The 25,551-nt window shown below is 38.5% G+C and overlaps 2 protein-coding genes across 4 annotated transcripts; both read right to left on the reverse strand.

The window, feature by feature from the left end:
* Positions 1-3,353: 3,353 nt before the first annotated feature.
* LOC149095562 (uncharacterized) lies at positions 3,354-10,949 on the reverse strand. 3 transcript variants are annotated; one of them, XM_089281892.1, is made up of 9 exons: positions 10,880-10,949; positions 10,436-10,648; positions 9,614-9,661; positions 9,184-9,240; positions 8,431-8,478; positions 8,138-8,184; positions 7,048-7,090; positions 5,219-5,266; positions 3,354-3,963 (listed from the first exon to the last, which is right to left on the reverse strand). In XM_089281892.1, the coding sequence occupies exons 2-8, from the start codon at positions 10,442-10,444 to the stop codon at positions 5,249-5,251; spliced, it is 270 nt and encodes an 89-aa protein (XP_089138018.1). In that variant the 5' UTR covers positions 10,445-10,648; positions 10,880-10,949; the 3' UTR covers positions 3,354-3,963; positions 5,219-5,248. The 3 variants fall into 3 exon arrangements, with proteins under 3 accessions (XP_089138018.1, XP_089138017.1, XP_089138016.1); XM_089281891.1 differs by lacking the exons at positions 10,436-10,648; positions 10,880-10,949 and having other exon boundaries at positions 9,614-9,887; XM_089281890.1 differs by lacking the exons at positions 3,354-3,963; positions 5,219-5,266; positions 10,436-10,648; positions 10,880-10,949 and having other exon boundaries at positions 6,987-7,090; positions 9,614-9,887.
* LOC149095563 (uncharacterized) lies at positions 10,698-13,088 on the reverse strand. The gene is made up of 2 exons (XM_089281893.1): positions 13,005-13,088; positions 10,698-11,086 (listed from the first exon to the last, which is right to left on the reverse strand). Exons 1-2 carry the CDS (start codon positions 13,071-13,073, stop codon positions 10,799-10,801), a joined length of 357 nt encoding a protein of 118 aa, XP_089138019.1. The 5' UTR covers positions 13,074-13,088; the 3' UTR covers positions 10,698-10,798.
* Positions 13,089-25,551: the final 12,463 nt, after the last annotated feature.

Genomic DNA, 25,551 nt, shown 5'->3' on the forward strand with positions numbered 1-25,551 from the left:
TTTAATTGCTTGGTGTACTTTACTTGCTTGGTGTACTTTACTTGCTTGATGTACATTACTTGCTTGGTGTACTTTACCTGCTTGATGTACTTTACTTGCTTGGTGTACTTTACTTGCTTGATGTACATTACTTGCTTGTTGTACTCTACTTGCTTGATTTACTCTACTTGCTTGATGTACTTTACTTGCTTGATTTACTTCAATTGCTTGGTGTACTTTACTTGCTTGGTGTACTTTACTTGCTTGATGTACTTTCCTTGCTTGGCTTACCGTACTTGCTCGGTGTACTTTACTTGCTTGGTGTACTTAACTTGCTTGCTGTTCTTTACTTGCTTGGTGTACGTTAATACAGGTGAAACTTGACTTTGTTGATAGCTTGCAGCCATGCCTGATGGGGGAAAGATCATTCACTTTGCGCCACGTTAAATATGAAGAGGTCCTCAAGGAAATCAAATTAATTCGTTCCGATACATCGACAGGACCTGACCAAATACCAGCTAAGTTCCTAAAGCCTGTAGCCGACCTGATTGCAGGGCCTTTGACAGACGTGATAAATTCCTGTATTGCCATATCAACATTTCCCGACGCTTGGAAAGTTGCGAGGATAACCCCAATCCCTAAGACCAGTGGCTCTACCTTCAGTGTATCAGACATGAGACCGATATCAATACTTCCGGTCCTTTCAAAAGTTTTTGAAAGACTCGTACACCACCAAGTCATCGATTACATTGATTCTCACTGCCTGTTAAAAGAGAATATCTCAGGCTTCAGGAAAGGACACTCAACGACTACTGTTCTATTAGGGATCAGAGATGACATTGTTCGCGCCATGAAGCGAGGAGAAGTTACCCTCATGGTACTAGCCGATTTCTCTAAGGCGTTTGATACCATCAAGTACAAGACTGTTCTTGAAAAGCTCAGCCTGTTGGGCTTTTCCAAGGAATATCTTAAATGGACGATCCAATATCTTACAGGAAGGAAACACTTTGTGCAAGTCGACGACAAAACGTCAGAGCTTTGTAGGGTGAGTTTCGGCGTACCTCAAGGTTCTATCATGGGGCCACTCATTTTCAATCTCTACGTGGCTGACCTTCAGTCATATGTACGCGGAGTTAAATGTCATCAATATGCTGATGATACCACATTGTACACACAGTGCAAACCAGCAGATCTTCAATCAACTCTAACTGAACTTTCTGCAAGTATAGGCAAATTGGAAGCGTGGTCACGTGAAGCAAACTTAGTCATTAATCCTTCCAAGACTAAGCTGATGTTATTATCTACTCCGCAGTTATCAAAGGTCCATCATTTAAACACTGAAAAGTTCGACATCACAATCAACAGCATCCCCTTGGAACGAGTGACCACCACTAAATTATTGGGGTCTCACATCCATGAGCATCTGAACTGGGAAGGAAATGTCAGACAAGTAGCAGCGTCCTGCTATGCTACTCTAACAACCCTAAGGAGGTTAAAGAACATCCTGCCTTTCCATATCAAAAAGAATTTGGCACAGGCATTGGTTCTAAGCAAGCTATATTATAATGACATAGTATACCACTCACTCCCAGATTATTTAATGAAACGTCTCCAGAGAGTACAAAAGGCTACAGCTAGTTTTGTGCTTGGTAGACTTGTGTCATCCGAAGACATCCTTACGAAACTCAAATGGCTTCCCGTAAAGGAACAACGCGAATGGAACCTACTTAAGGTTGACGGAGTCTGAGCTGGGCTTTCAGAATTAAAAAGCCCTTGAAGTGTCTGCTTATTACAGGTTTTGTGCAACAAAATGGGTTAATATTGGTGTCCGTGTCCGCTTAACTGAGGTGTCCGCTGAATGCACGTTTATTTTGGAGTAAATGTAAGAAAAAAAGGTGGGACTTGAGCAGGTGTCCATTTAATAGAGTGTGTCCGCTTAATATGGGGTCCGCTTAATACAGGTTTCACTGTACATACTTGAGACTTTTCGCTATCTCGATCGAGATGTTTTTGCGTACTGTTAATTCGTTGATTACTAAAGATGCGTTCCTTACTTTCCAGCTGTTGTTACTGAGAAGAAGCTAATTCAGGGCGTGGGGAGAGGGGTTTCTACCCTATATAAGGTATGTGCCGCCTTTTTGAAGGCTATGGCTTGTCAACCGTTTTGGTTTGAAAATGGGTAGAATGATTTCGCCGGTTTGGTCCGCGAAAGTATGGCTTAATTTGAAATAAACCATAATATAGACATTACTTGAAATTTATGTCTCTTTTTGTCGAGTTTATCATCTTCAAACAAAAACGAGAGGAATCAATTTTAATACCACGATAAAGCGCGATTTGCCTCGCAGAATACACTGAACGGTCATGCATATTTGAAAACAGCATTTTAGAGGTCAAGCCTAGAAAAGGGTATGAAAAGTGACATTTATTGGTCTGAAATGGGGTCAGGATTTAGAGAACTGGACGGCACGCGCCTGCCAATGATTCCAAGGAATACTGCACCCCCTTCCGGTATTTGGGAAGCCTACAGTGTTTATTATTTTAAAGTGCTCTACAGCCTGCGAATGCAGACGTATTTCCGCCTGTCGCTTGTCTACACCGAAAAATAACGTCAGCGAACTCGAGCCAGAAAACGGTTCTGTGACATAGCAACTTTTGTTTTCTGTTGGCCAATCAGATTTCATGATAGAATTAAACTCGAGTGGCTCGCGGCTAATCTCATACCCAGATTTCACTCTGTTTGACCCTGAGAAGTGAAATCTCCCTTCTGCTTGGTCTTGGAAGATCTGGGTTCTAGATTAATTCGCGGCTCCCCCGTTCGATGGTCGATTAATAAAACACCAACGAATATTTCTCATGTTTTCATTCCGCCGTTCCTCACTAACCAAACGCCTGGAACAGGCTATTTGCAGTTAACTGTAAGTCCGCATGTGTTAATTACACTGGACACCAACCGGAGGTGCACCAATCTCTGGTGGTTTCAAGTACGAAATTTGAAGCTAAAATTTGAAAGTTCTAACAAAAAAATTCTGTAATAGGAGATTTCGAGTCCACATGGAGGAGGGTGGCTCACTATGGAAAAGCACTACTTTTCGGCGGAGAGGGGGACAAGACATGCTTTACAGCTGAAGAGTAAATGATTGCCATGCCGTCCCACATGTTTGATACCAAAAGAAAATATTCACTGTCAGTTTTGCTTTTTGTGCTCATGTTGACTTCATAAAATATCCAAAAACACTGACGTTCTCCTTTCAGCGCGCGCGGATTACTCGACTTTTCGTCCTCAGTGCGCGTGCGATCGTAAAACTATAGGGAGCCACCTTAAATACTGATTATGTGAAAAGAGTTTGGGGAAATACAACACTAAAATAAGGTGGCATTGTGGGAAGCTTTATTATAACAAAATAGAGAAATTTACAGAGACCGTGGTAGTGTGAAATTCTTCAGAATGTGCAATGCTCTTACTTACAAACACTATTGAGTACAAGCTGAAAAATGCGATAACAGCCAATATCCTTCATTGGCACTGTTCTTGAAAAACATTTGCCAGGAGTTGTAAAATAAGCCCTATTTATATTCGATTTTAAGTAAACCAGTAATATTAGTGTTTTAATATAAATCACTGACTTAACGCTTTTCTCAGTACTATAAAAAAAATCCAATTTCATGTTAAACCACACCTGAAAAAAGTAAAAATCGATCTTCATTTGTCAAAAACGGGAACGGGAACGATGGTTAAAATTGATGAAAAGAGCATTTCGACATTATTTAGCTATTCGAAGGAAGATATGATTATCAATCTTGTTTGACCATGCAGTCGTAGCCACCTTAATTGCATCCTCCACAAGGCCTTTCGTTAGTACAATTACGAGACAAAGTCAGTTGGATGAATGATTTACAGTTCCCAGAACTGAATTGTCAGAGAAAAAGATTAATCCTCTTCAAGGTTTTTCTTCCAACTTTTTCCTTTACGGTTCCTCTTGCCTAGAAGATAATAAATTATAAAAGGTGAGTGCCTTTGTTCTTATTTGTTGTGTCTGTTGACTACTTGATCCTAGCAACTTTGAAGAAAAGTATCCAATGAAGACGCTTATTGAGAATAAGGGGAACCATCCTCGTAAATGGATCAAGAACGTTAAAATGTTAAGTGTCTTTTCTTTGGCTCTTTCAAGTTAAAATACTGTGTATAATATGTAATTATGAATAATAGTTGGCCAGGAAATATGGGATCCGTAGAGTAGGCAGCATAGAGGTTTCGGTGCTTCACAAATTCAACTGTGTTCGTTCTCAATTGGTTTCAAATTTTCTGGACTCCTAAACGACACTGGTCTGTATACGAAAAAGATCACCTTCCCTGGTTCCGATTGGTCATTTTTCTTCGAAGTGGCCAAATTCCATGCAGGTCAGAAATGGGTCGAGGGCTTCATTTTGAAATATTTGCAAAGCTCTATTTCAGTGCCCTCCAAACCGTCCACTTAAGTTCTATTCCTGTCTTAACATGTAATTAACGGCCTGTTGAGCTGATCTCTGTATACTGGAATTCAAAATGCTTCATTGTGCCCATACTAGTTCCACTCCTTTCTACAGCTAGAGACAATTTATGTATTTAAAAAGTAATTAGTTTTGCTCTGCTCCACCCCTTTAAATGTTGAGCTTACTGCAAAATTACCCACATGGAATTGTTTTGTGTTGCTACAGCATTGGAAGAGGAGAGGGAGGGCAGCCTATCAAAGAGTTTATGTTTGGTGTTTCCTGGGTTGAGTTTGCAAATTGCTGGAAACGTTATACTTTTAAAACAATCCCAAGTGCGTTTGTCTTTGGAGAAAGCTGCTTTAGGTAGCCTTGCTGATAGCTTCAGTACAAGGCAGGAAAAAAACACCACTTGCGATTGCCCAGGGCAAGTAAATTTTGCTCTTGGGCTAGTGAAAATGGAAGATTGATAGTCCGGTGGGCAAGTGAAATTAGCCTCAGCAGTCTTGTTAAGGCCGCCGCACACTAGCCGATTTTTTGTCGGCCGACAAAAAATCGGCTAGTGTGCGGCGGCCTTTAGTTGATAAGGAATGAACAAAGCAGACTTATTGGGCAATTAATATTTTAGTAGGGGCAGCTGAAAACTGAAATGTACTGGCCCACTGAGCAACAGGATTTCATTGTTTTCCTGCCCTGCAGTACCATTCATTTTCTATTGGTGCCATTTTGTTCAGTTCATTTTTTCACATTTACTTTGATGTAAAAATACCTGTTGTAAGACCTTGGTGTAGGCCATCTACTAACTGCTTGTCAGCACCTAAAACAACAAAGAACTGAGTCAATTTAAATCACTATTACTGTTACTGTTATTAAAAACCATAAAATGTAACCCCTTTACAACGACCACAGAGGAGAAACAAAAATGGGGTCGTATAACATGTGTACCAGGGTAGATTCTAATTATGATAGCAGTACTGATGTGCGTAATGAAATATGCCTTTTCCTTTAAATCATGTGACCAACGACTACCTTTTGGAGTCCGAACATCATGCTTTCACTTTGAATAATTTACTTCTTTGATACTATCATCCAAAATGCCTGATGAGCAATTATAAATTAGGGACAAGAAAGGCGGCAAATAGTAAATATCAATTCCATTGACGTCATGACGCGCGTTCCAGTACGACTTTCCGGCCTTGCTTTTCCCTCGTGTAAGCCAGCTGTTTAATCCTCATTTTAACGCTTTTTTCACTGTTTAAACAGCCTAGTTCGAAGATAAAGTATGGAATCATAAAATTCCGTCCAAAATAAATGTTTCTTTGTCATTTCTGCAGAAAATTTAAACGATTTAACCATCTACCGTGAGCGACAGTCGTATCTGTACCGGGCCGAACAGTCGCAGATGACGAGCTCCGTATGTACTGAGCTGAGCTATAACTGTTTTTTGCTGTTCAAAATGTATTTTATTAGGATCAAACTTTTTTTCTTGCTGAGCACGTTGTACAAACACCATGATCCTGCTGTAATCGAGCTTTTTATCAGTATTATTTTGTTTTGTGGTTGAAATTAAGCCTGAGAGGCAAATCCACATAGGTCTCGCAGATGTAAAATGGATGCAGGAGAAAGAAATCCTCGTCATTAATCAAGCCTATGTGGTAGAATAGAATAAATTCCCTGGTTTTGGTGAACGAAGCCATTTTTGTTAAGACTCGTAGAGGCCGCACACGCCGTTGCGCATGCCGTACAGCACAATCTCAATCAAGTCCATCCTTCATTCATTCATGAGCGCGCACTTAAATAAATAACCACGCGTGACACCACGCGTGTTTTCCTGATTTTTTTGGCGTCAGCGTGACCAAATAAATGCTAATTTTCTCGCGTTCCCTTGGGTGAATTTTTCTTTAATTTGGCTCAGTTCTAACCACAAACAATTCCAATAAAATACCCTATTTTTGTGAAAATCTCTCAGAGCTAATCTAATATATTTAGAATAATGACAAATTACAGATTATTGGAAAAACCGTCTGAACAACCTTGACTTTTTACCAATTCAAAGTGTCAGCCAGTATCGTTTCCATGATGTGGAGAAGTATGAAACAATTTCACCAAAGGAAAGTATAAATATTAAGGAGTTTAGGTCAAAATGAGGAATACATCTGCCTGTCATTAGATTAGATTTTGCCATAGTAACGGCGTTAATCCAAAAGTTGACAACCAAAACATAAGCCTTATTTTAACAGTACCCATACTGGTAAATCTCTTCGGGTAAAACTTTAAGAGAAATTAACTAAGTTTCCTTTTCTAACTCGCGCTCTATAGGGAGGGTGTTCGTAATTACCCTAGGGAGCCACCTTAAAAATAACCAATGAAAATGCTTCATGGAGGCTGCTTTTGGTGTTTTTACTTTATGTGCACCACAACATAAATGGTAATTTTGCAATATATTGCTTATTTTGTTGCCTTTTAACGCAGCCTAACCTTAATAAATCAGTAACTGAAAGACTGACAGACTGATTTACTGACTGACTGACTGACTGACTGACTGACTTACTGACTAAATTAATACATTAAGAAATAAATAAATATTATGACATTTACCTTTTCTAACCAGGGCAGCCTTTGTGAACTCTTCATCCAAAGCCTGTTGATCAGATGTTGATATAAGAATCATGAACAAGTACTGTGAAACTAAAACAACTGATATTTTACTAGGCAGAGTTCATACTTAAGTTTTCACTTGTATTAAATGATTCTAAAAACTCATCACATGTGATCAGTCAGTCACATTTGATGAATTTCGCATTCGGATGGTAATATTTACCACTAATTAACCGAGAGTGAGGTCTTTACGGGAAAATCTCAAACCGGGACCATGCCGCATTAACCGAGCAATAGAGAGTTTAAGAAAGCCACGACGGCAACGGCAACGTCGCTAAACAAAAGGTTTAATGAGCAGAACAATGACTGTGCACGCGCGTTATGATTCTTGGTACATTTCTTTGCCGTCCCCTGCAAAACAAGAACGTGAAATGGCCAAATTCCGCGTTGTCTGAACAACGTAAACCACAACAGCTAAGGTTTGAAATTTCTATTTCAAATTTATCTCTGTGTCCCAGATTCAGTTTCGTCATACTTTTGACAGTCATAAACAAAGTAAATGACTTAAGAGTATCACGAGATTCGTAGGTAACATATAAATTCATTTTTTAATCGACGTTTTCCTCGGCGTCGTCGTCGTAGCTTCTTAAACTCCCTAATAGCAAAGTCAATACGGCAAGGCCGTGGCTTGAGATTTTTCCTTATGGACTGAATGTTCGAGGTTAATAAGTTGTTTATTATATGGCTTTTTGCTTTAGTTTAGCAGGCCCGTAATCGACCCGTGGGCATTACGGGAGAATAATGCCGTATAATAAGCTAATCAGAGCTCGCATTCTAAAGGCTACAAACACAAGCCATCTAACAAAGCGTTGTATTGTTTTTCCATTTTTTAGAAGAGAAGTTTTCATTCCTTTTCATCCACCTTATTGCCAAATTACATCATTTGATTACAAACTTCTGCAAGGAATTACTTTCCAACATGCCTGTCTGAGCATTTACTTAAACCTTTTGTGTAAAACATTGTGGTAACTGAAAAAACGTCAGTACTGTAGTGCTTTAATACACAGCTAATCCCAATAAACAGATTTACCAATTTGTCCACATCATCCTGGTCCATTCTGGCATTACTACTGGTACCTAAATATATAGAAATCAACAAAATTGAGACAGAATACTTAGTTGTTTGAGCCACTAGTTGGACATTTGTATAGAATTCTGTATAGTTTCTTTCAGTACGTCTCATTTCAATAAGAATATCATGAAATAAATATTTTAATTTTAATTATTATAACTTAGAGATATATCATTGCCATCAGAAAGTAGCGCAACTATTGCATTTCTAAAGTGCATTTATACTGCCAAATAAAATTTATAATTCATCACCTTCTTCCTTTCCAGTTTCTGGCCCTTTAGACCTATGAGATTCCATTTCTGCAGGTATCAAAGATGAAAAGACCACAGTCAATTATAACCATTTGTCATGGTTTGAACGTACAAAGCGTATTACAAAGAGAACTGTTATTTATAGCATTAATTTTGATAGACAGTCAAGTCCTTTTTAGGACATAATTTGCTCTAACTTTGTCACGATAAAAGGGCATAATATTGTTCCAAAAAGGTATTTTCAGTATTTGGCGAACATTCTGAAGTAAAATTTCGTCATCATCAACAACAGTCTCCAAAGGGGTTGATACCTATAAAAACAATAATCTAGAACTTACTTTATTAACATATTACAGAAATTGATTATAAAAAATTCATTAATACTCAATATAATTACTTTTGTGCTCTTGCCTGTAAATATGAAGAATCATGCAACATGCAGGAGTGAAATTTTATAATTTATTTTATTTTACCTGAAAGACCCCTTGGAAAACTATTTTCAAAAATTATGTTTACAAGTCCTGCTGCATTTTTAGTTTTGTGAATTTAAGAAAAGTTCAAAATACCTACAAATGCCCATGTGGGCCCCCAGAAAAATTGTTAAAATCATACATCTTTAACAAGTTAAGGTTGTGTGCATAAATGAAACATTGTGTAGTTACGTCATTTCAACAGTGAATAAACCATCCACTTCCCTGTTCTAGAATATAAAAATTAGGAGTCAATGGGTTAAAGTGAGAAGCTAAATATTACCTTGTCATTTAAAATGGTATCCACAGGAACTGAAGTTCCACTGGCTGCTTCTTCACTCTTTAAAACAACATACAGTGTGTTACAGCATTTTTTTCTTTATTTATTTATGGATTCTACAAGAAGTGATAATTTAACATGGGCCACGAGCATCTTTGTCAATATTGCTAGCACTTTACATAGGTGATGGAACTGTGTAGCACAAGACTTTAAATTTATTATTTATAATTCTGTGAGTCCTGGATTTTTTTTTTTGAGATCAGGCGTAATGTCTCACAATATGGCAAAAGAGAAGGATTAAAAATTAATTTTTAATTGGCAGTACTTTATAAAGACAGACAGCACAGCTGTTAATGGGAACTACATTCGTTTGTTGTTAAGATTATTACTAACTGTTAGTAAGTTATAACTTGATCAATTTTAATTATTTTACCTCTTTGAGGACATCCCCAAAAACTTGATTCTCTGGTTTCTTCATATGCTGAACGAATGTTTGAAAACAAAACAGAAAAAGTGAGTTCTGTACATTGACTTTATTCCCAAGTTGGTATATAGACCACATTTCAAAAAAGCCAAAAAATTATTTCATGGTGTCTGTTATTGTTATCTCAAAAAAGGCTTTAAACATGACAAGGAGGTAAAAACAATGATAATACAAAAACATCAAAGAAAATATATTTTTGACAGATAATGTTATCTAGTAACTTTAACAACAGTTTAAACTTATTACTCAGGGGGCTAATGCAACCACCACCATGACAGAAACACGAATGCCACCAAACAAAAGATTCAACAAGCTGTATAAGGGCTCTGCATCTGAGTTATCAATCTTGGTACATTTCTTAAATCAATCTGCATTGTACAAAACAACAACTTGGAATAATAAAATTCTGCATACTGTTTGAGGAAAACGGAATCACTATCAATGGTGAATTTGTAAATTTTCAAGTTGGAATTCAACATGATCATATTTAGTTAGCTCTGACAGCTATAGACAAAGTGAATGCACGCATGCAGATTGTCATGAGATTATCATTATAGTTGTCCAACACATCACTGTCTTGGCTGCATAACTAATAACAGTCAAATGGAACCAGGGGAACAGTAAATGCTAGTCACAGTGGCAGTCACTCATTGACCTGTGACATCATATATCCTCAGTTCCTAGCCCTGGACACCTTTGGTGTGTTGTTTACTATCACCATCAAAAAATACTGTTAAAAGAATGTCACAAGTCTTCTCTATACGCATATACCTTCATCATTGTTGATTAGTATCTCGGTTGAAATAAAGGCGCCTTTGAACGTGCAAGCATCCTGACAACTGTCCTCTTCCTGGCAAAGTCAGTCATCCCACACATCCTCTTCCCAGTGAAAACAAGTGCTTCATCTACAAGTACTTTAAATCCTAAGACATCGCCACACTTCCATTTGGTTAAAGATGTTTTTGGGATAAAGAAATGCTTTGTCTGAAAAAAAATATACAATTACATAGTCAAAATGAGATTGGTTAAACAGTATTAGGCTATAATGAGCAATGTGTCTTACATGTATGTGTGATTAATTCCTGCAGCCTGACTTACATGTAACTCAGGATTGTGTCATTTGTACATTATTTTTCACTCAAGCAAATTATAAGTTATTGCATTTGACATGTTATCCAAAAGTATATAATAAACCAAAACCAAATTAAGCAAGACCTTTTCAGGAACAATGGAACAGCTTTGAACAATCCTGTTGACCACTGCCGTCATCTCTGCCACTTCCTCCTCATTATAATCAACAGCACTGTCTGCCCTCCCTTCATCTTGATCCAGAAGCTGCATGTGCCTGGGCACTACTTTCTCAGAGAAGAGGCTCTCTACTATATTAAGATAGGCTTCTTTCAATTGGAGTTTCCCTAGTATCTACAAGGAAACAAATTTCAAAATTAAGCTCCCTTGCGGTATTTTATTGATGTCAGTCTAAGGTAAAGCTATTACAAATAATTTGCCAAAAGTACATGTTGTAAGATTTTTTTATTTTCTTACTGTTAATGAATAACCCTCTATGACTCAATTCTTAAATACCATGACCACATCCGTAACATATAACTGTTTCCCAGCTAACAGTCTAGGGAGTTTTGAAACCCAGGTTTCATAAATTTCATTCTATATTACTACCATTGATCTCATTCTTAATCTCCATAGCAATGTATGTCTGCTCAACAAAACTGTCTGTACAAAGATCAAGTCACAATCAAAAATATATAGTCTTGTGTTTGTAGCCCATCTTCATCTGTTGTCAGTGGTTATAGAGAGACTCAATTTTACAAGTACATTTAATTGTTCACAATGACTGCCTACTTTCTTGCACGATCACTGGCTTACATGTATTTTTCTCATCAGTAGGAGTACAGACTCACAGCTGACATCATCGTGAACGGTTTCAGCGACATTTAGCATATGATTTTGCTTTCTCAATATAGCCAAAAATTGCATCTAAACAGGATTAACAGATAGCTAGCCTGAAGATCAGCTTGTGAATATAATGAATTCAACTGTGAAGTGAAAAAGATTGGGTAAATTATTGTAGTTTGGCATGAAAATTTACCGCAATACAGTAGAACCCTTTTTTTGCTGTGTTCGAGTATTTGATGAAAATAAACTAAACTTGGGAATAATTCAGTATGTTTTCAGGAATTTCCCAGTGGAATAAAGGCCGTGATTCTATGGATCATTTTGGCTTAATTCAATTTAGCTTTTAACCGGTGTTTTCCTCTAGTGAAGCCTCCATTTGACAATTTTGGATTTTGTTAACAGTGAAACCTGTATTAGGCAGACCCCATATTAAGCAGACACCCTCTTTTAAGTGGACACCAGCTTTAATAAGTCCCAAAATTTTTTTCCCACATTTACAGTAATTAAAAATCAACCGGCATTCAGCAGACACCTCTTAATTAAACAGATGCAGACACCAATATTAAGACATTTTGTTGCACAAAACCTGCAGTAAGCGGACACTTAAAGGGCTCATTTTACTTCTAAACGTTCAGCTGAGACTCCTGTACATTGTTCAGCAATATCGTTTTTAAGCTGAGTGATTATTCCAGATTGATGCAGTGATCAACTGGACATTGTGCTATGAGCAGTCTTAGCTATTCTTTGATGTTACATGCTAAGCTGTGTTACAAAACGGTTAATAATTGACTATTATTGCACAACATACTAGAACCTGTTTTGAGCTGACAGCCTGTGTTAAGCAGACACTAGTAAGGGTGTCTGCCTAGCAATCGCTAGAAGGGTGCCTGCCTAATACAGGTTTCACTGTAATGAAAATAAAAAACACAGCAAGCAGATTCTTATGCATCTGTGTTCTTATTGATGATAAATTTGGTCATAAATATTACATTGTCAAAGTTGTATGGATGAAGGCAAGTGGATCTGCAGACTACTTTGACAATGAACTTTATGATGCAATTTACCATTAATAAGAGGACAGATACTTAAAAAACCAGTGTCAATTTGTTAAATTTCACAACTTTTATAAGACCCACATTCATAAATATCACATATTTTTAAAAGTATGGTATGGATTCACATAATTTGCCCTGGCATGGAAACCAGAATTCAAATAACTTCCACTTCTATAATATTACTGACATTTTGATAACACAGACAATAAACTCTACTCCTTAGGTTCAACTAAATTGAAAATTGGAGTACAGATCAAACTCTGAAAAAAAAAAGGAAATTTCTCTTACTGATTCTCTAAAGTATTTTCAGAGAACCGAAAACAAAATCAAGATTGTCAGAATTTTGTTGCATTACCTGCCTATATACTTACCTTTCCAGTTGCAAACAAAACAAGAGCATAATTCATTTGGCTCCTCATATCCAGTCTTGTTTCTCCCATGATGTTACATACATCTCTTTAGAAAGGTCATCTTCTCTCATTGTTGCAAAGGAGGATCCCAGCTCTATCAGTGTCCCTACACTGAGAAATGTCCTTTCAAGGACTGGCTGTAATTCAGCTTTTAAACTAAGGCAGTGTTCCAACCTTTGTTTCCCACCAACTTTACTGATAGGAATAACTGCTATTCTTGAAAAAACCCTGGAATGCACATTTCAAAAAGAAACAATCAATTACAAGTACAAAATACTTGATGCACTACACCTGAAACTGAGAATGCAATTCTCTTGGAATGATGGTTACCTATATGCAAAACCGTGTAATTGATAAACTGGTAAATAATTATCCATGTTGCAGTTATGCAACTTTAACATACTAATAACAAAACTTGTAATTATATATACAAATTTATACCAAAAAATATCTTACCGTATTCATCTATACAGGTGATACTCTGAATCTCCACAGACAAGCAGTGGTGATTAAATTTTTTCAAAATGAAATGATTTAGAAAAAGAGGAACAAACATTCCATCCTGTGCAAAATCATAATAATAACAATCACATTCTAACTGGCTGCAGTACTACTACAGTGCAGCTCAGATATATCCGAACCAAAAAATACGCGTAATTCGCGTCAGCCCAATATGTGTATGTGCGTATACATACATATATACGCACATACGCGTATGCATATACACATAATTATACAGTATATACGCATATGCCTGATTAGTACATGTATGTATGAGCTAACCTATTGTTTTTTTCTTTTCGTAACAGGTCATTGTTGTTTTCAATGGCTTGACAGCTTGCCCCAGAGCAAGAAAGAGTTTTCTTTATTTTGAACACATGTATACAGTATATGCACATATGCCTTCAGACGACTTATTAGCAAAATGTAAGCTGAAACTAACATTTTGCAATTGGGCACTTGACACAAAATTAACTGACTGAATATTAATTAAAAGAGAGAGTATTTTGCCATTAAATCATAAATTTACTGTTTTTTGTCAAATAGAACTGGGGATACACGCTTCAGCAATTTCATCTTCATGGAGCAAACACAACCGAAAGATAACATTTTTTTGACGCAAAGTGAACACGGGTCCAAGCAAGCAACTTGGAGACGTGTGCTGAAACACCCAACTTTTCCTTGAAGAAAATTAAAAATAACAAAATGTGAGCAGCGCACCATAGAAACTTCCAGTATTTTACCATTTGAATGAACGGTTTGTGTCAGATACATGTACATGTATAATGGGAGATATCATTTTTCCACAAGGTCTTCGGAATACTTCAAAGTAGGCTTCAAACAGTAAACATCTCGCAAGCGACTTGCCGACACATGCTGAAACACAGAACTTTTCCCTGAAGAAAAAAAATAACTAGATGTGAGCAGCACGCCATAGCAACTTTGGTAAACAATTCTTTGGCTAAAGAAGGATTATTTCACAGTTTAAATGAACCAGAGATATCATTTTTTCAAAAAGGATCCTCAGAACGGTTCAGACAATAAACATTTTGCAAATGACTTGCCAATGCATGTCGAAACACAGAACTTTTTCTTGCAGAAAAAATAACTAAACATGAGCAGCGCACCATAGAAACTTGGATAAACAATTTTTTCGTCAAGGAAAGAGTATTTTACCATTTGAATAAATGATCTGTGTCAAATATAACCAGAGATTTTATTTTTTTGACTAGGATCTTCAGAACACTTAATTCAGACAAAGAAACATTTGCAAACAACTTGCCGACACATGCTGAAACATAGATCTTTACTTGTAAAAACATAGAGTTCACGTGTTAAAATAGGGAGTTCAAGAGACTGCTTCAATTTTCTTCCCATTTTTGGTAGCTAAAGATCAAGCAAGTGTTAATAAACGGTAGTTTGTCAGTGAATTTGCGAAGTGATTGAAAACTCAAAATATAATAGCTTTCATTGATTGGCACGATGTTTTAACCATATGCAAATTTCGCTTTGAAGCATTTTCATTCCCAGAAATATAATGTCCTTTGTTTGACTAACAATGCTTCACATAAAGAAACCTATGGGAATGCATAACAAAGAGACATATATGCACATATATACCTGTATATGTGGGCATATACACGCACATATGTGCGCGTATTGATGTACGTGTATATGCAAAATATGGTCGTATAAAATGCGTATGCGTAGTTTGCATATATCTGAGCTGCACTGTAATTTGGGGTACCTAACTAACCTAGCAAGAAATCAGGCAGGCTCCTAAGTGCATACAACTATATTGGAAGTAAGTAATATACTAGGCTAAATAAAAATACATATGATTAAACAAGGGTAAATAGATTATGATGAAACATTCAAAAGTTTTAGTGGCAATGTATAAAATATAGTGCTAGCAATTATAACTGATCTGTTGTTTCTGGTTGTTTCTAGCTATAATTAGTACACTAGTACAATTTGTTAGTTTTATAACATTGGCTAACATGTACGGTCAACGGCCTTAAACCAGCTTACACGTAAACTATCACGATGTAGCAGGATGTATCCTGCTACATCGCTGCCAGTCATTAGCAGATAGCAGACTGAAGTTTGAATTAATAGTGTTGGCAGATAAGGTTACTTCTGAACTAGGTGGGGTTAAGATTAATTTCTGTGTGATTGTTCTTGGATAAAACGTATTTTACTACACAGATGTTTTACACACGGTGTAAGCTTATATATTAAAGCTAATAGTTTGCAACAACTACATGTACGTATAAATGTACATTTAAGTAAAGTGAGTCAATTTTTTTAAATAAAGAGATGATCAGGTCATTGCTGTACCTTCTACAACTCTAAAACATGGTATGTGGTGATACTGGAATGAAGTTTCCTAGCCCATTCGCGACACAAAAACGTTTGAGGCCCACAGTAACGGCATCTTATTGCAGTTGAAGTTTTCAGGCACCAAATACAAACTGCCCCAGTTGGAAGGGAAGATTTCTCAATGGCAACATAACCAAGGCGATCTCTGATCTTAGTTCACTTTATCTCTTGCTGTATTCGGCGATTTTCATGAGTAGTAAACGCTCCTCCACTACTCTGACGGCCTAAGGACAAAGAAATAGCTTGCCTTCTTGAACCCCTTCTGTCAAGGAAAGTAGCTTTGAAAGAAACAGCCTTTCAACGCTTCAGGATTAGGGGAACAAACTACCCCATAAGTAGAAATTCGTCCGCCATGTTGGATTTAGATTGGGAAATTTTAAGCTAAACGAGGATTGGTCAGATTTCTAGTACGTCCCTTTCCATTGTCAGAAACCGCTGTCAAACGAGACTGTACTCGCAACCACTCGGTGTAGGCCTACTCCTGAGGAGGTTAGTCCGAATGTGTTCAAATATTCAATTTGGGGAAGACGCGGGAGTTTTTAAATCAAGTAAGCTGCAGTTATTTCATCGTGCTTTTGACCAAAGATGTTGCTCATGTTTAGTTTACGGTCATTTGAAGGAAGTCTAGCTTTGATATCTATGTTTAACCAGGTCACTACAGTAGCTGTCGCTGCTTTACAACCCTAGCTTGAATTGAAAGGCCCAAGTTGTGCATGCTATTTCACGGTAAGATCACAAAATGTTTTTAATTGTGCAGGTTATGGTTATGAACAAGTAAAATCTGGATATGGGCTTTATGAGCAGTGCTTCATTCCACTGAAAATTATGGTGACAAGATCAACTTGTGAGATAGGCCCTTCGGTATATACTTGAGCGAACTACAAACTATAAATTTAGTCTTAGTGAAGTATCCATCATACCTCAATGGAAAGTAGATATTTGTTTGGTCGGTTCTTGATTTTTTTCCCAAAGTTCCTTGTTCTCTTGCAGCATTTCATCGCTGTTGCTCGCATTTTGGTGGATTTGCAAAATATTCTTTCCTGCCTCGAGTGTGTTTATTGTCCATTGCTCACTGATAGTTAGATTGTTTGATATTGCATTATATTAGTGTACTTAACAGGTAGTGGATGCTGCCTGTAAGTTAGCATGTATAGAACCATATGTCGTGGAACAGAATAATTTTTTGTGGATAAGATACAGCAATAAAGAGGGGTGAGGCGTTGTGTGACACCTAGTCACAAAAGAGATAGGTGAAGGTGAATGAAGAGGGTTAGCAGAAGAAAGGAAATTAAATAGCCCCCAAAAATGGAATAGCAAAATTGTGTTTTGTTGTCTTGCTCTTGTTCTGAAAAAGAATGAAAAAAATTACCAACAGGGCTCTACACTCAACCTCGTTCCCAGGGTCTCTCATCTTACCGCTCCCTGGAGTGAGTGAAGAGAGACCCTGGTTGGCCATGTTGCAAGAAGAAATGGAAATTATCAGTTGAGCGGAGTCGTTTGATTATGTTACAGCATTGTTAGAGGTCACACGTCTGCATGGTTTCCGCTGTTAAGTGCATGTCGCTTCTCAGAGTTTGACACCTCTGTAATTTGTCATGCCGTGCTTATACTTTGTTTAGGTTCGTTTCTATTGCAAGATATGTTTTAAGGCTCTAAGTATTGGCTCTCCAGGGACAAAGATTAAAATATTCCACGAAGATATTGCTTACTTGCATTCGATATTGTGACACCGCAGGTGACGCCGGGCCCGGCTATTTGATTAGAACTGTTTGCAAAGTGCGTTGCACGAATATCATATTTATCTTCGTCCAGCTTTTCTTCAGAGACTGTCGTAGCTTTACTTTGGGAAAGTTATACGTTTTCCTGGAGACATTCTTATGTTTTTTGCACCAATTTGATCGTGTGCATTCAGAGGAGAAACAACAATTACTACGGGATGAAATTGTGCTGCTCGACGCCCACAGTTGAAATATGAGTGACTTTCCATAAATCCAGTGGGTAAGACGGCAACACTGAAAATCACGACCACTAAATTGCCTGAGACAGACTTGCTTAACCTTTAGGTAAACGTTGGAGTAGATATTATTGGAAATTTCAGCCTGAAAGCTAAGTATTGATAAACGCCGTAGATAATGGCAGTCGCAGGGCAATACTTTGAATTCGACAAAGCTCAACGCAACAAATTGCTGATTACAGAGGACCCCTCCCTGATGTTCTCAATTGTCAAAGTGGGATGTGACCAGACCCAGCCAGGGTCTCTCGTCGCTCGCTCCAGAGGGCGGTAAGATTAGAGACCCTGGGAACGAGGTTGCTCTACACTAGATTTTCAACTTACTAGCTTAGTGGCTAGTGACACCTTATGTTACTAGTCAAATAAAAATAATTAACTAGCCAAGTGTTGACATTGGCTGGGTAAAACAACAGCAGAATTACTAGTAAGACTTGAAAGCACAATGCAAGCGACTCTCTTTAATACCTATTGTTGGTAATTACTTTGTGTGTAAACCAGCTCCAATCGATTCATGGGAGACTCTTGCCAGTGACAGGAGTGCGTGGAAAACAAATTGCACCAAAGCCCTACGAGAGGGAGAAAAGCTTCTGCACATCACAGCGGATACCAGGAGAGAACGTCAGAAGGCCAGGGCCCTTGCTCCATCCACTGATTCCACTTATGTCTGTGGTTCTTGTCATTGCATCCGCCGATCACGAATCGGACTCCAAAGCCATCTCAGAAAATGTTTAAGGAAATGTACAATTACTAACATGCTAAAATTATGGACTAGATTGTCCAATAATGCCAATACTACTACTAAACCAGTTCCAATAAAAGACTTTCAGAACTCTGTTTTTCTTTGAGACTTCCTTGTAAAAAATATCGATATCCCAAGACGTCATTGTAAAAACTGTCAAGGCCTCCTCACTCTCTTCACAGACAGGAGCTGTAGAATTCAAACTGTTTCAAAAGCAGCATTAGTGGAATTTGACTAATAATAAATGTCAAAGGAAATAAATCTTTCTCATGTAATTATTTCTGCAGTGGTAAGTTTTGTCAGTATGGACACAATGACAAATCACTTATGTTGTTATGCTAAATAAAATGTTATCCCTTTGCAGTTCTGTATGATTTTGTGCATGATTTTCTCAGTTCAAGATGCTCAAGTGTATCTCTTGCAGGAACTACAGTGCAAGGATTTTCTGGCTGTGATGAAGGAAAATCATCCATGCATTGAGGAAAAGTACCAGGTGATGAAATGACACATCTTGATGAAGAGGTGGCTAACAGCAATTGCGTGAACTGAGGAGGATTCAGGTTGTCTGCCCAAAGGTGTCACAGCAACAAAGATGCTACACATGCACCCCTGCCCACACACGCCAACCTTTGTCTCCAACCATGCACTCCAGTGTTGCACCATCACCACAGCTGCATTGCCTCCACGTTTGCTGCTGTAACACCTTTGTGCAAAAGCATGGTGAATCCTCTCCACCTCATGTCACTGGTGTAAGCTACTTCTTTGTCGAGGTGTGTCAGTTCATTGCTTGAGACTAACCCAAAGCAGCTAGTGGAAATCAGAAACCTACTAGCCACAGGGCTTGACATTAATGGTAGACACCTCGCCACAGACTAGGAGACATTTTGTTTTGGCCAGTAGGTTTCTGATTTCCACTAGCCACTTTAGCTAGTAAACAAAATGAAATTGGCCAAACTAGTTGCTGTCTTCCTCAGTGAAGACAAACACTAACACTTTTCTCGGAAACAAGGTAAGAATTTCGTTGTGGTGTTATCATGTTTACTTTTCGTTGTTTGGTACTTGAAAGGGTATAAAAACTGAGCATGTTATTATGTTGAAAGAAATATTTGACAAACAAGACAGCATTTTCTGAAAGCATACATCGATGTTCTTTTCTTGTTACAAATTAGTAGCACAAAACATGAGCACCCTGATAAAATCATGTACAAAATCGTGCAGAACTGTAAAGGGATAACATTTCATTTAGCGTAACAACATACAGGTGATTTGTTGTTGTTTCCATACTGACAGAACTTACCACTGCAGAAATAATTATGTGAGAAAGATTTATTTCCTTTGACCTTTATTAGCAGTCAAATTTTGCTAATGCTGCCTTTGAAACAGTTTGAATTCTACAGCTCCTGTCTGTGAAGAGACTGAAGAAGTCTCGACAGTTTTTACAATGACTTCTTGGGGTCTGGATATTTTTACAAGGAGGTATCAAAGAGTCCTTAAAGTCTTTTCAGGAAAATCACTGGATTTTTCTTTGTGATCTGTTGGCTTGAGAGATTTGATGTGAGGAAAACATGAGGCCATTGAACAAAATTAAAACCAGTGCAATTCGGTCATAACTTGGTTCGCCCTTGTGTTTAATATTACCAGTCAAGCGTGACAGAAGGTGTGCCAACTGTATGTCAACTGGTCAAGAGGTTTCAGATGCAAAATTGCATTGTGTATTTTTTCCTTTAAAATTAATTCCATAATGTATTAAAGAGAGTCGCTTGCATTGTGTTTTCAAGTCTTGCTAGTGATTCTGCTGTTATTGCACCCAGTCAACATCAACACTTGGCTAGCAATTTTTTTTTTGTCTAGTGACATATAAGTTGTCACTAGCCACCAGGCCAGTAAGTTGAAAAAATAGCGCCCAGCTCTGTAGCCAAAACTTAATTCCTACTCTAGCCTGTGGCAAGTTGGCTACCATTAGTGTTGAGCCCTGACCAAATTAACAGGATAAAGCAAAACAAACGTCTAACCATAGGAAGAGAATACATTAAGAGTTCACTGGTTACTCTACTGAGAATGAGCCAGGCAGCAAAAAGAGAAACAATTGTAGTCTATATACATTGCTTACTGGTAAGCCCTAAGTTTGCTCACTGCTTCTAATAATCAACTACATGTATCAAGGCAGGCTAAATTTGGCTACTTGAATATCAAATTTAATATATGGCATGTCACTGAGATGTTTTGTCAGAATTCTTCTCAAGTTAAAGGTGTTATCGCAAGTGTGCACTGTCAGCAATTACTTTTTGGCAATGTTGGGAAGGGGTGGTGGGCCGGCCGGGGGTTGTAGGTTGGGGTGGTGAGTTGATGGCCTAATGGTTAGTTAGTTGGACTTTGGATCAATACGTCCAACATGGAGCCCAAGCTGGGGTTGCTGTGTCATGTTCTCAGGCACGACACCTTACCCTTGCAATACCTTTCTCCACCCAAGAGTGTAATGGTACTGGCCAATTTGTTAGGGCAACCTGACAATTGCTGGGGGTCACCTGCAATGGACTAGCATCCCATCCAAGGGGAGAAGCAACACTCCTAGACACTTCATGTTACAGAAACTGGAGGGGAGCACTCGTGCTGATGATCCATCTGGCTTCTCTGTTCCCTTGGGAATGGAACAGACTTTCGTGCCCTGTAGCCAGGGAAGACATCACTGGAATGTACCCATTCTTAGCCACAAAGACTGGCAGGGGGATCTGGTGTCCTGTTTGAAACAAACCTTTCACCATTTAAGTCCAACACCCTTTACTGGATATACAATGAAACGTTTAAGTGAGGGAGGGAAAGGGCATTTGTTAACATGCACTTTTAGCAAGCAGTTATGCAACAGACGACTGGAAATGTGAAATGGCAGATTGGGACCAGGGCAGTTGTGGATTGTGTAATGGGGTGGGAAATCAGGGAATGGTACCCCTTGAGTCTGGTGGTACAGACAGGTTGATTCAGGAGTCCACAGTGAAGGAGAATTCCTCAGTAGTGATTTGGTTAGCACATGTTATTGTGGTCACCAAGGTTAGAATTCAGACCTCTGAATGAGTCTTTTTGTTATAGGAAAAAGATAGGTTATAAAACAACAGTTATTCGTGCTTGATATTCAGATGACACACCTTATTTGGATGATGCGCAGCTTCTGATTGGCTGTTGAAAATTGGGAAAATGATGTATTGCATGCTTGGTTGGGATGATGTCACATGTTTTATACTATAACAGAGCAGCAGATGGGGTGGAAAGAAAGTCATGGTTGGTGATCCTTTTATCATTTCAGAGACGTCTCCATCCTTTTGGCATTTAGCTCAAGATGTTTGAGTGTGTTCTTGCAGGAACTACAGTGCAGGGATTTTCTAGTTGTGATGAAGCATTATCTTCCATGTATTTAGGAGAAGTCTCAAGCAATGAAGTGACACACCTCGACAAAGAAGTAGCTTACATCAGTCACATGAGGTGGGGAGGATTCACCATGCTTTTGCACAAAGGTGTTACAGCAGCAAAGGTGGAGGCAATGCAGATGTGGTGATGGCGCGGCACTGGAGCGCATGGTTGGAGGCAAAGTTTGGCGCGCGTGGGCAGGGGTGCATGTGCAGCATCTTTGTTGCTGTGACACCTTTGGGCAGATAACCTGAATCCTCCTCAGTTCATGCGATTGCTGTTAGCCACCTCTTCATCAAGATGTGTCATTTCATCACGTGGTACTTTTTCTGAATGCATGGATGATTTTCCTTCATCACAGCCAGAAAATCCTTGCACTGTAGTTCCTGCAAGATATACACTTGAGCATCTTGAACTGAATGCCTGAAGGACAGAAATGTCACTGACATGAAGGAAAGATCCGCCACCATGTCTCACTCTCCACCCCACCTACTGCCATTATGGCTTGGAACATGTAACATTATTTCTACTGGGCATGGAATGCATTATTCTCCCAATTTTCAACAAATATCAAAAGCTGGGTTTCATCCCTATCAGATGTGGCATTTAAATATCAAAAGGAATAACTGTTGTTACAAAGGCTGCCTGTCTTTTTTCTATAATAAGAAATGGCTCCTTCAGAAATCTGAATAGTGGCCTTGGTTACCACAACACCACATGCCAACCACATCACCACTGGGGGATCATCCTTCATTGTGGGTTCTTGAATCAACTTGCCTGTACAGCCGCACTCGAGGAGCATCACTCTCCGATGTCCTCTCCTCATTCCATGATCCACCATTACTCTGGTCCCAAGCTGTCATTTTACATTTCCAGCCGTCTGCAGTGTAGCTGTCTGTTTGAAATGCATATTAACCAATGTCCTTTTCCCTCCCTCACTTGAACGTTTTGTTGGTACATCCAGTCAAGGGGGTTAAACTTTTATGGGAAAAGGTTTGCTTTAAACAGGAAATCAAATCCCTCGTCTGGTCTTTGCGGCTCGGAATGAGAACACTCTAGTGATTATTTCACCGGCTGCAGGGCAGGGAACTCTGTTCCACCCCTTCGGGATATGGATGAGCCAGATGGCTCATCAGTGCTAGTGCTTACCTTTGGTCTCTGCAACATGAAATGCCCAGGGGTATTGCCACTCTCTTTCTGGATGGGATTCTAGTCTATCACAGGTTACCCCTTGTTTTTGTCAGGTTGCTCCTACAATCGGTCAGTACCATTTTCACTCCTTGGAGGGGAGAGGTACTGGGAGAGTCAAGTGTCTTGCTCGAGAACATGACACAGCAACTCTGGCTTGGGCTCCATTTTGGACCTATTGATCCAGAGTCCAACTGATTTACCATTAGGCCATCAGCTCCTACCCCCGCACAACCTCCCACTACCCCTTCCCAACATTGGCAAAAAAGTTATTGTCAACAGTGCACACTTGTGATGTCAACTTTAAATCATGAAGAATTCTGATTCAACATCTCAAAGGCAGACCATAAATCAATTTGGATATTGGAGCAGCCAAATTTAAGCTGGCTAGATACATGTACATGTAGTTGACTGATGCTAGCAGCTGGCAATGAATTGACTTAGGACTTACTGGTAGGTAATGCTTAAGTATAGTCCTTTCCCACCTTTTCCAGTGAATTTGTCTGGTACAGTTTATACCTTATAATGGGACTTTGGCTTGGGAAGCATTAATGGATATGGAAAAGACAAAATTTATAAGTTGGCCAGACTGCCACAGGCTATTTTAAGGGAACGTCCATAGATAATAAAGAGTCTCCAAGCAGCTTTGCTGGTCAAACCTAAAATTTTATATTATAAATAACTTTTAAGCAAACTTCCCTTCATTGGGTGGATTTAAGTTTGGGATAGCAATGAGAAACAGAAAACCTCTAAATTAGTAAAACTTGAAGTTGTGCATCCAGATTGGCATGTATTGGTATGGTGGATACTTCGCTCATAATTAATTTTAAGTCTGTTCTTGATCAGATTGATCATCTAAAATGGTGATAAGAGTGAGGAGTTTAATATGAAATCGAAGGTCTGTAGTGACTGGATCTTAAAGAGCTCATGTAACTCTCATGACTTGTAATTTAATACCAACCAGAATTTTGCAAGACTCAAAAGCAAGATGTCGAAGTCAACATATTTTGTCAGTGTCTAATCTTCCAACACATGCGAAAGAAAATGGCCAGCCTTTCAACTTGTTTAGGTCCAGCTTTGAAATGAAAAAAGTCAGGAAAGAAGTCAGGATGGATAACCCGACCTTCCCCTTCCTCTGCTCTAATTTTATTGCAGAATATATTTGTGATTGTGACAAATGTTAATGTACTTTGCATTTTTAGTATGGAACATGAAACTTAATATGAAATATTCTTGGAGGTATTTTAAAACAGGCATGATTCATGACAACTATATGGGAAACTACTTGAGAAATTCAACTGCATAGGATGGGATCAGTGATGATGTTATTAGAAAACTGCAAGTGGCGATGGAGCTTGTGGAGTTTCAGGACAGCACAACAGCGTCAAGTTGATGCAAAATGAATCACCAGCCCTGCGTGTTGTCGGAATGCAGAGTGTGAATACTTGGTTTGGTTTAAGTTGCTTGAGGTAGATTACAGTACATTCAAAGTGCATTGTATGATGAAGTTAATGTTGTCAGTCTTGTTCATTTGCTTATTCTTTGGTAAGAAGGTTTAAGGGGTTTATTTCAACACCTGCAGTGCACCAGGTGCTAAAATTTTCCCCTTTACTTGATCATGCAACAAAAAGCTAACTGTTGCTTTAAAAAGGCAGAAACAGCTGTTTACAAGTGTCTTTGTAAGGATTAGATGATAAAAATTCCCCATAATCTTTTTTTTAATTTTAATTTTTATAGAGAGACGATAGAGTATTGATTTGAAAATAATATACTCTATCATCCAGTTTAACATTTCACGCTCTGAGCAATCAGGGATGGTTAGACCAAATAGTCTAAAGCTGTGAAAAGTCCTCTGCAAGGCAGGGATCACACAGAGTGCGCAGATGTACATGTACACATAACCACACATTGTATGCTTGAATGCATGAATGTAAGGCCTCAATATAAGAAATGGTATGTTTCAACTAAGTGGAAAAACAGCAATCTTACATCATGCCTTTTCGTCTCAAAAGAAATTTTGAGACAAAAAGAATTTGAAAATTACTCTGCAAGAACAAAATTCTACTGAAGATTAGTCATGGTAGATGAGCAGACCTCCAGCTCCCCTCTTATGCAAATCCTATGGTCTCAACAACTTTTCATTAAAGAAGATTATAAAGCATCGCATGTTAACCCAAAGGATCTATAACAAAGGGCAGAATTATATCTATGGCTTCCTGGGTTTTATTTGTGTTAGTGTCACTCACCTCTTGAATATGTCAAGCTTCAATCTGGTGTCAGAAGGGACA

This window comes from Orbicella faveolata, unplaced genomic scaffold, assembly GCF_042242905.1.
Source record: "Orbicella faveolata isolate gen_17 unplaced genomic scaffold, um_ofav_v1 contig_50, whole genome shotgun sequence".
Classification (NCBI taxonomy): Eukaryota; Metazoa; Cnidaria; class Anthozoa; order Scleractinia; family Merulinidae; genus Orbicella; species Orbicella faveolata.

Excerpts from the sequence above, each read along its gene's own strand:
- LOC149095563 (XM_089281893.1), bottom strand. The coding sequence starts at position 13,073 with ATGGGAGAAACAAGACTGGATATGAGGAGCCAAATGAATTATGCTCTT. Across the intron at positions 11,087-13,004 it reads TTTTGTTTGCAACTGGAAAG|ATACTAGGGAAACTCCAATT; the intron begins GTAAGTATATAG and ends GTTTCCTTGTAG.
- LOC149095562 (XM_089281890.1), bottom strand. The coding sequence starts at position 9,742 with ATGTGGTCTATATACCAACTTGGGAATAAAGTCAATGTACAGAACTCA. Across the intron at positions 8,479-9,183 it reads ATACCATTTTAAATGACAAG|AAATGGAATCTCATAGGTCT; the intron begins GTAATATTTAGC and ends TGATACCTGCAG. Across the intron at positions 8,185-8,430 it reads AGAAACTGGAAAGGAAGAAG|GTACCAGTAGTAATGCCAGA; the intron begins GTGATGAATTAT and ends CTATATATTTAG.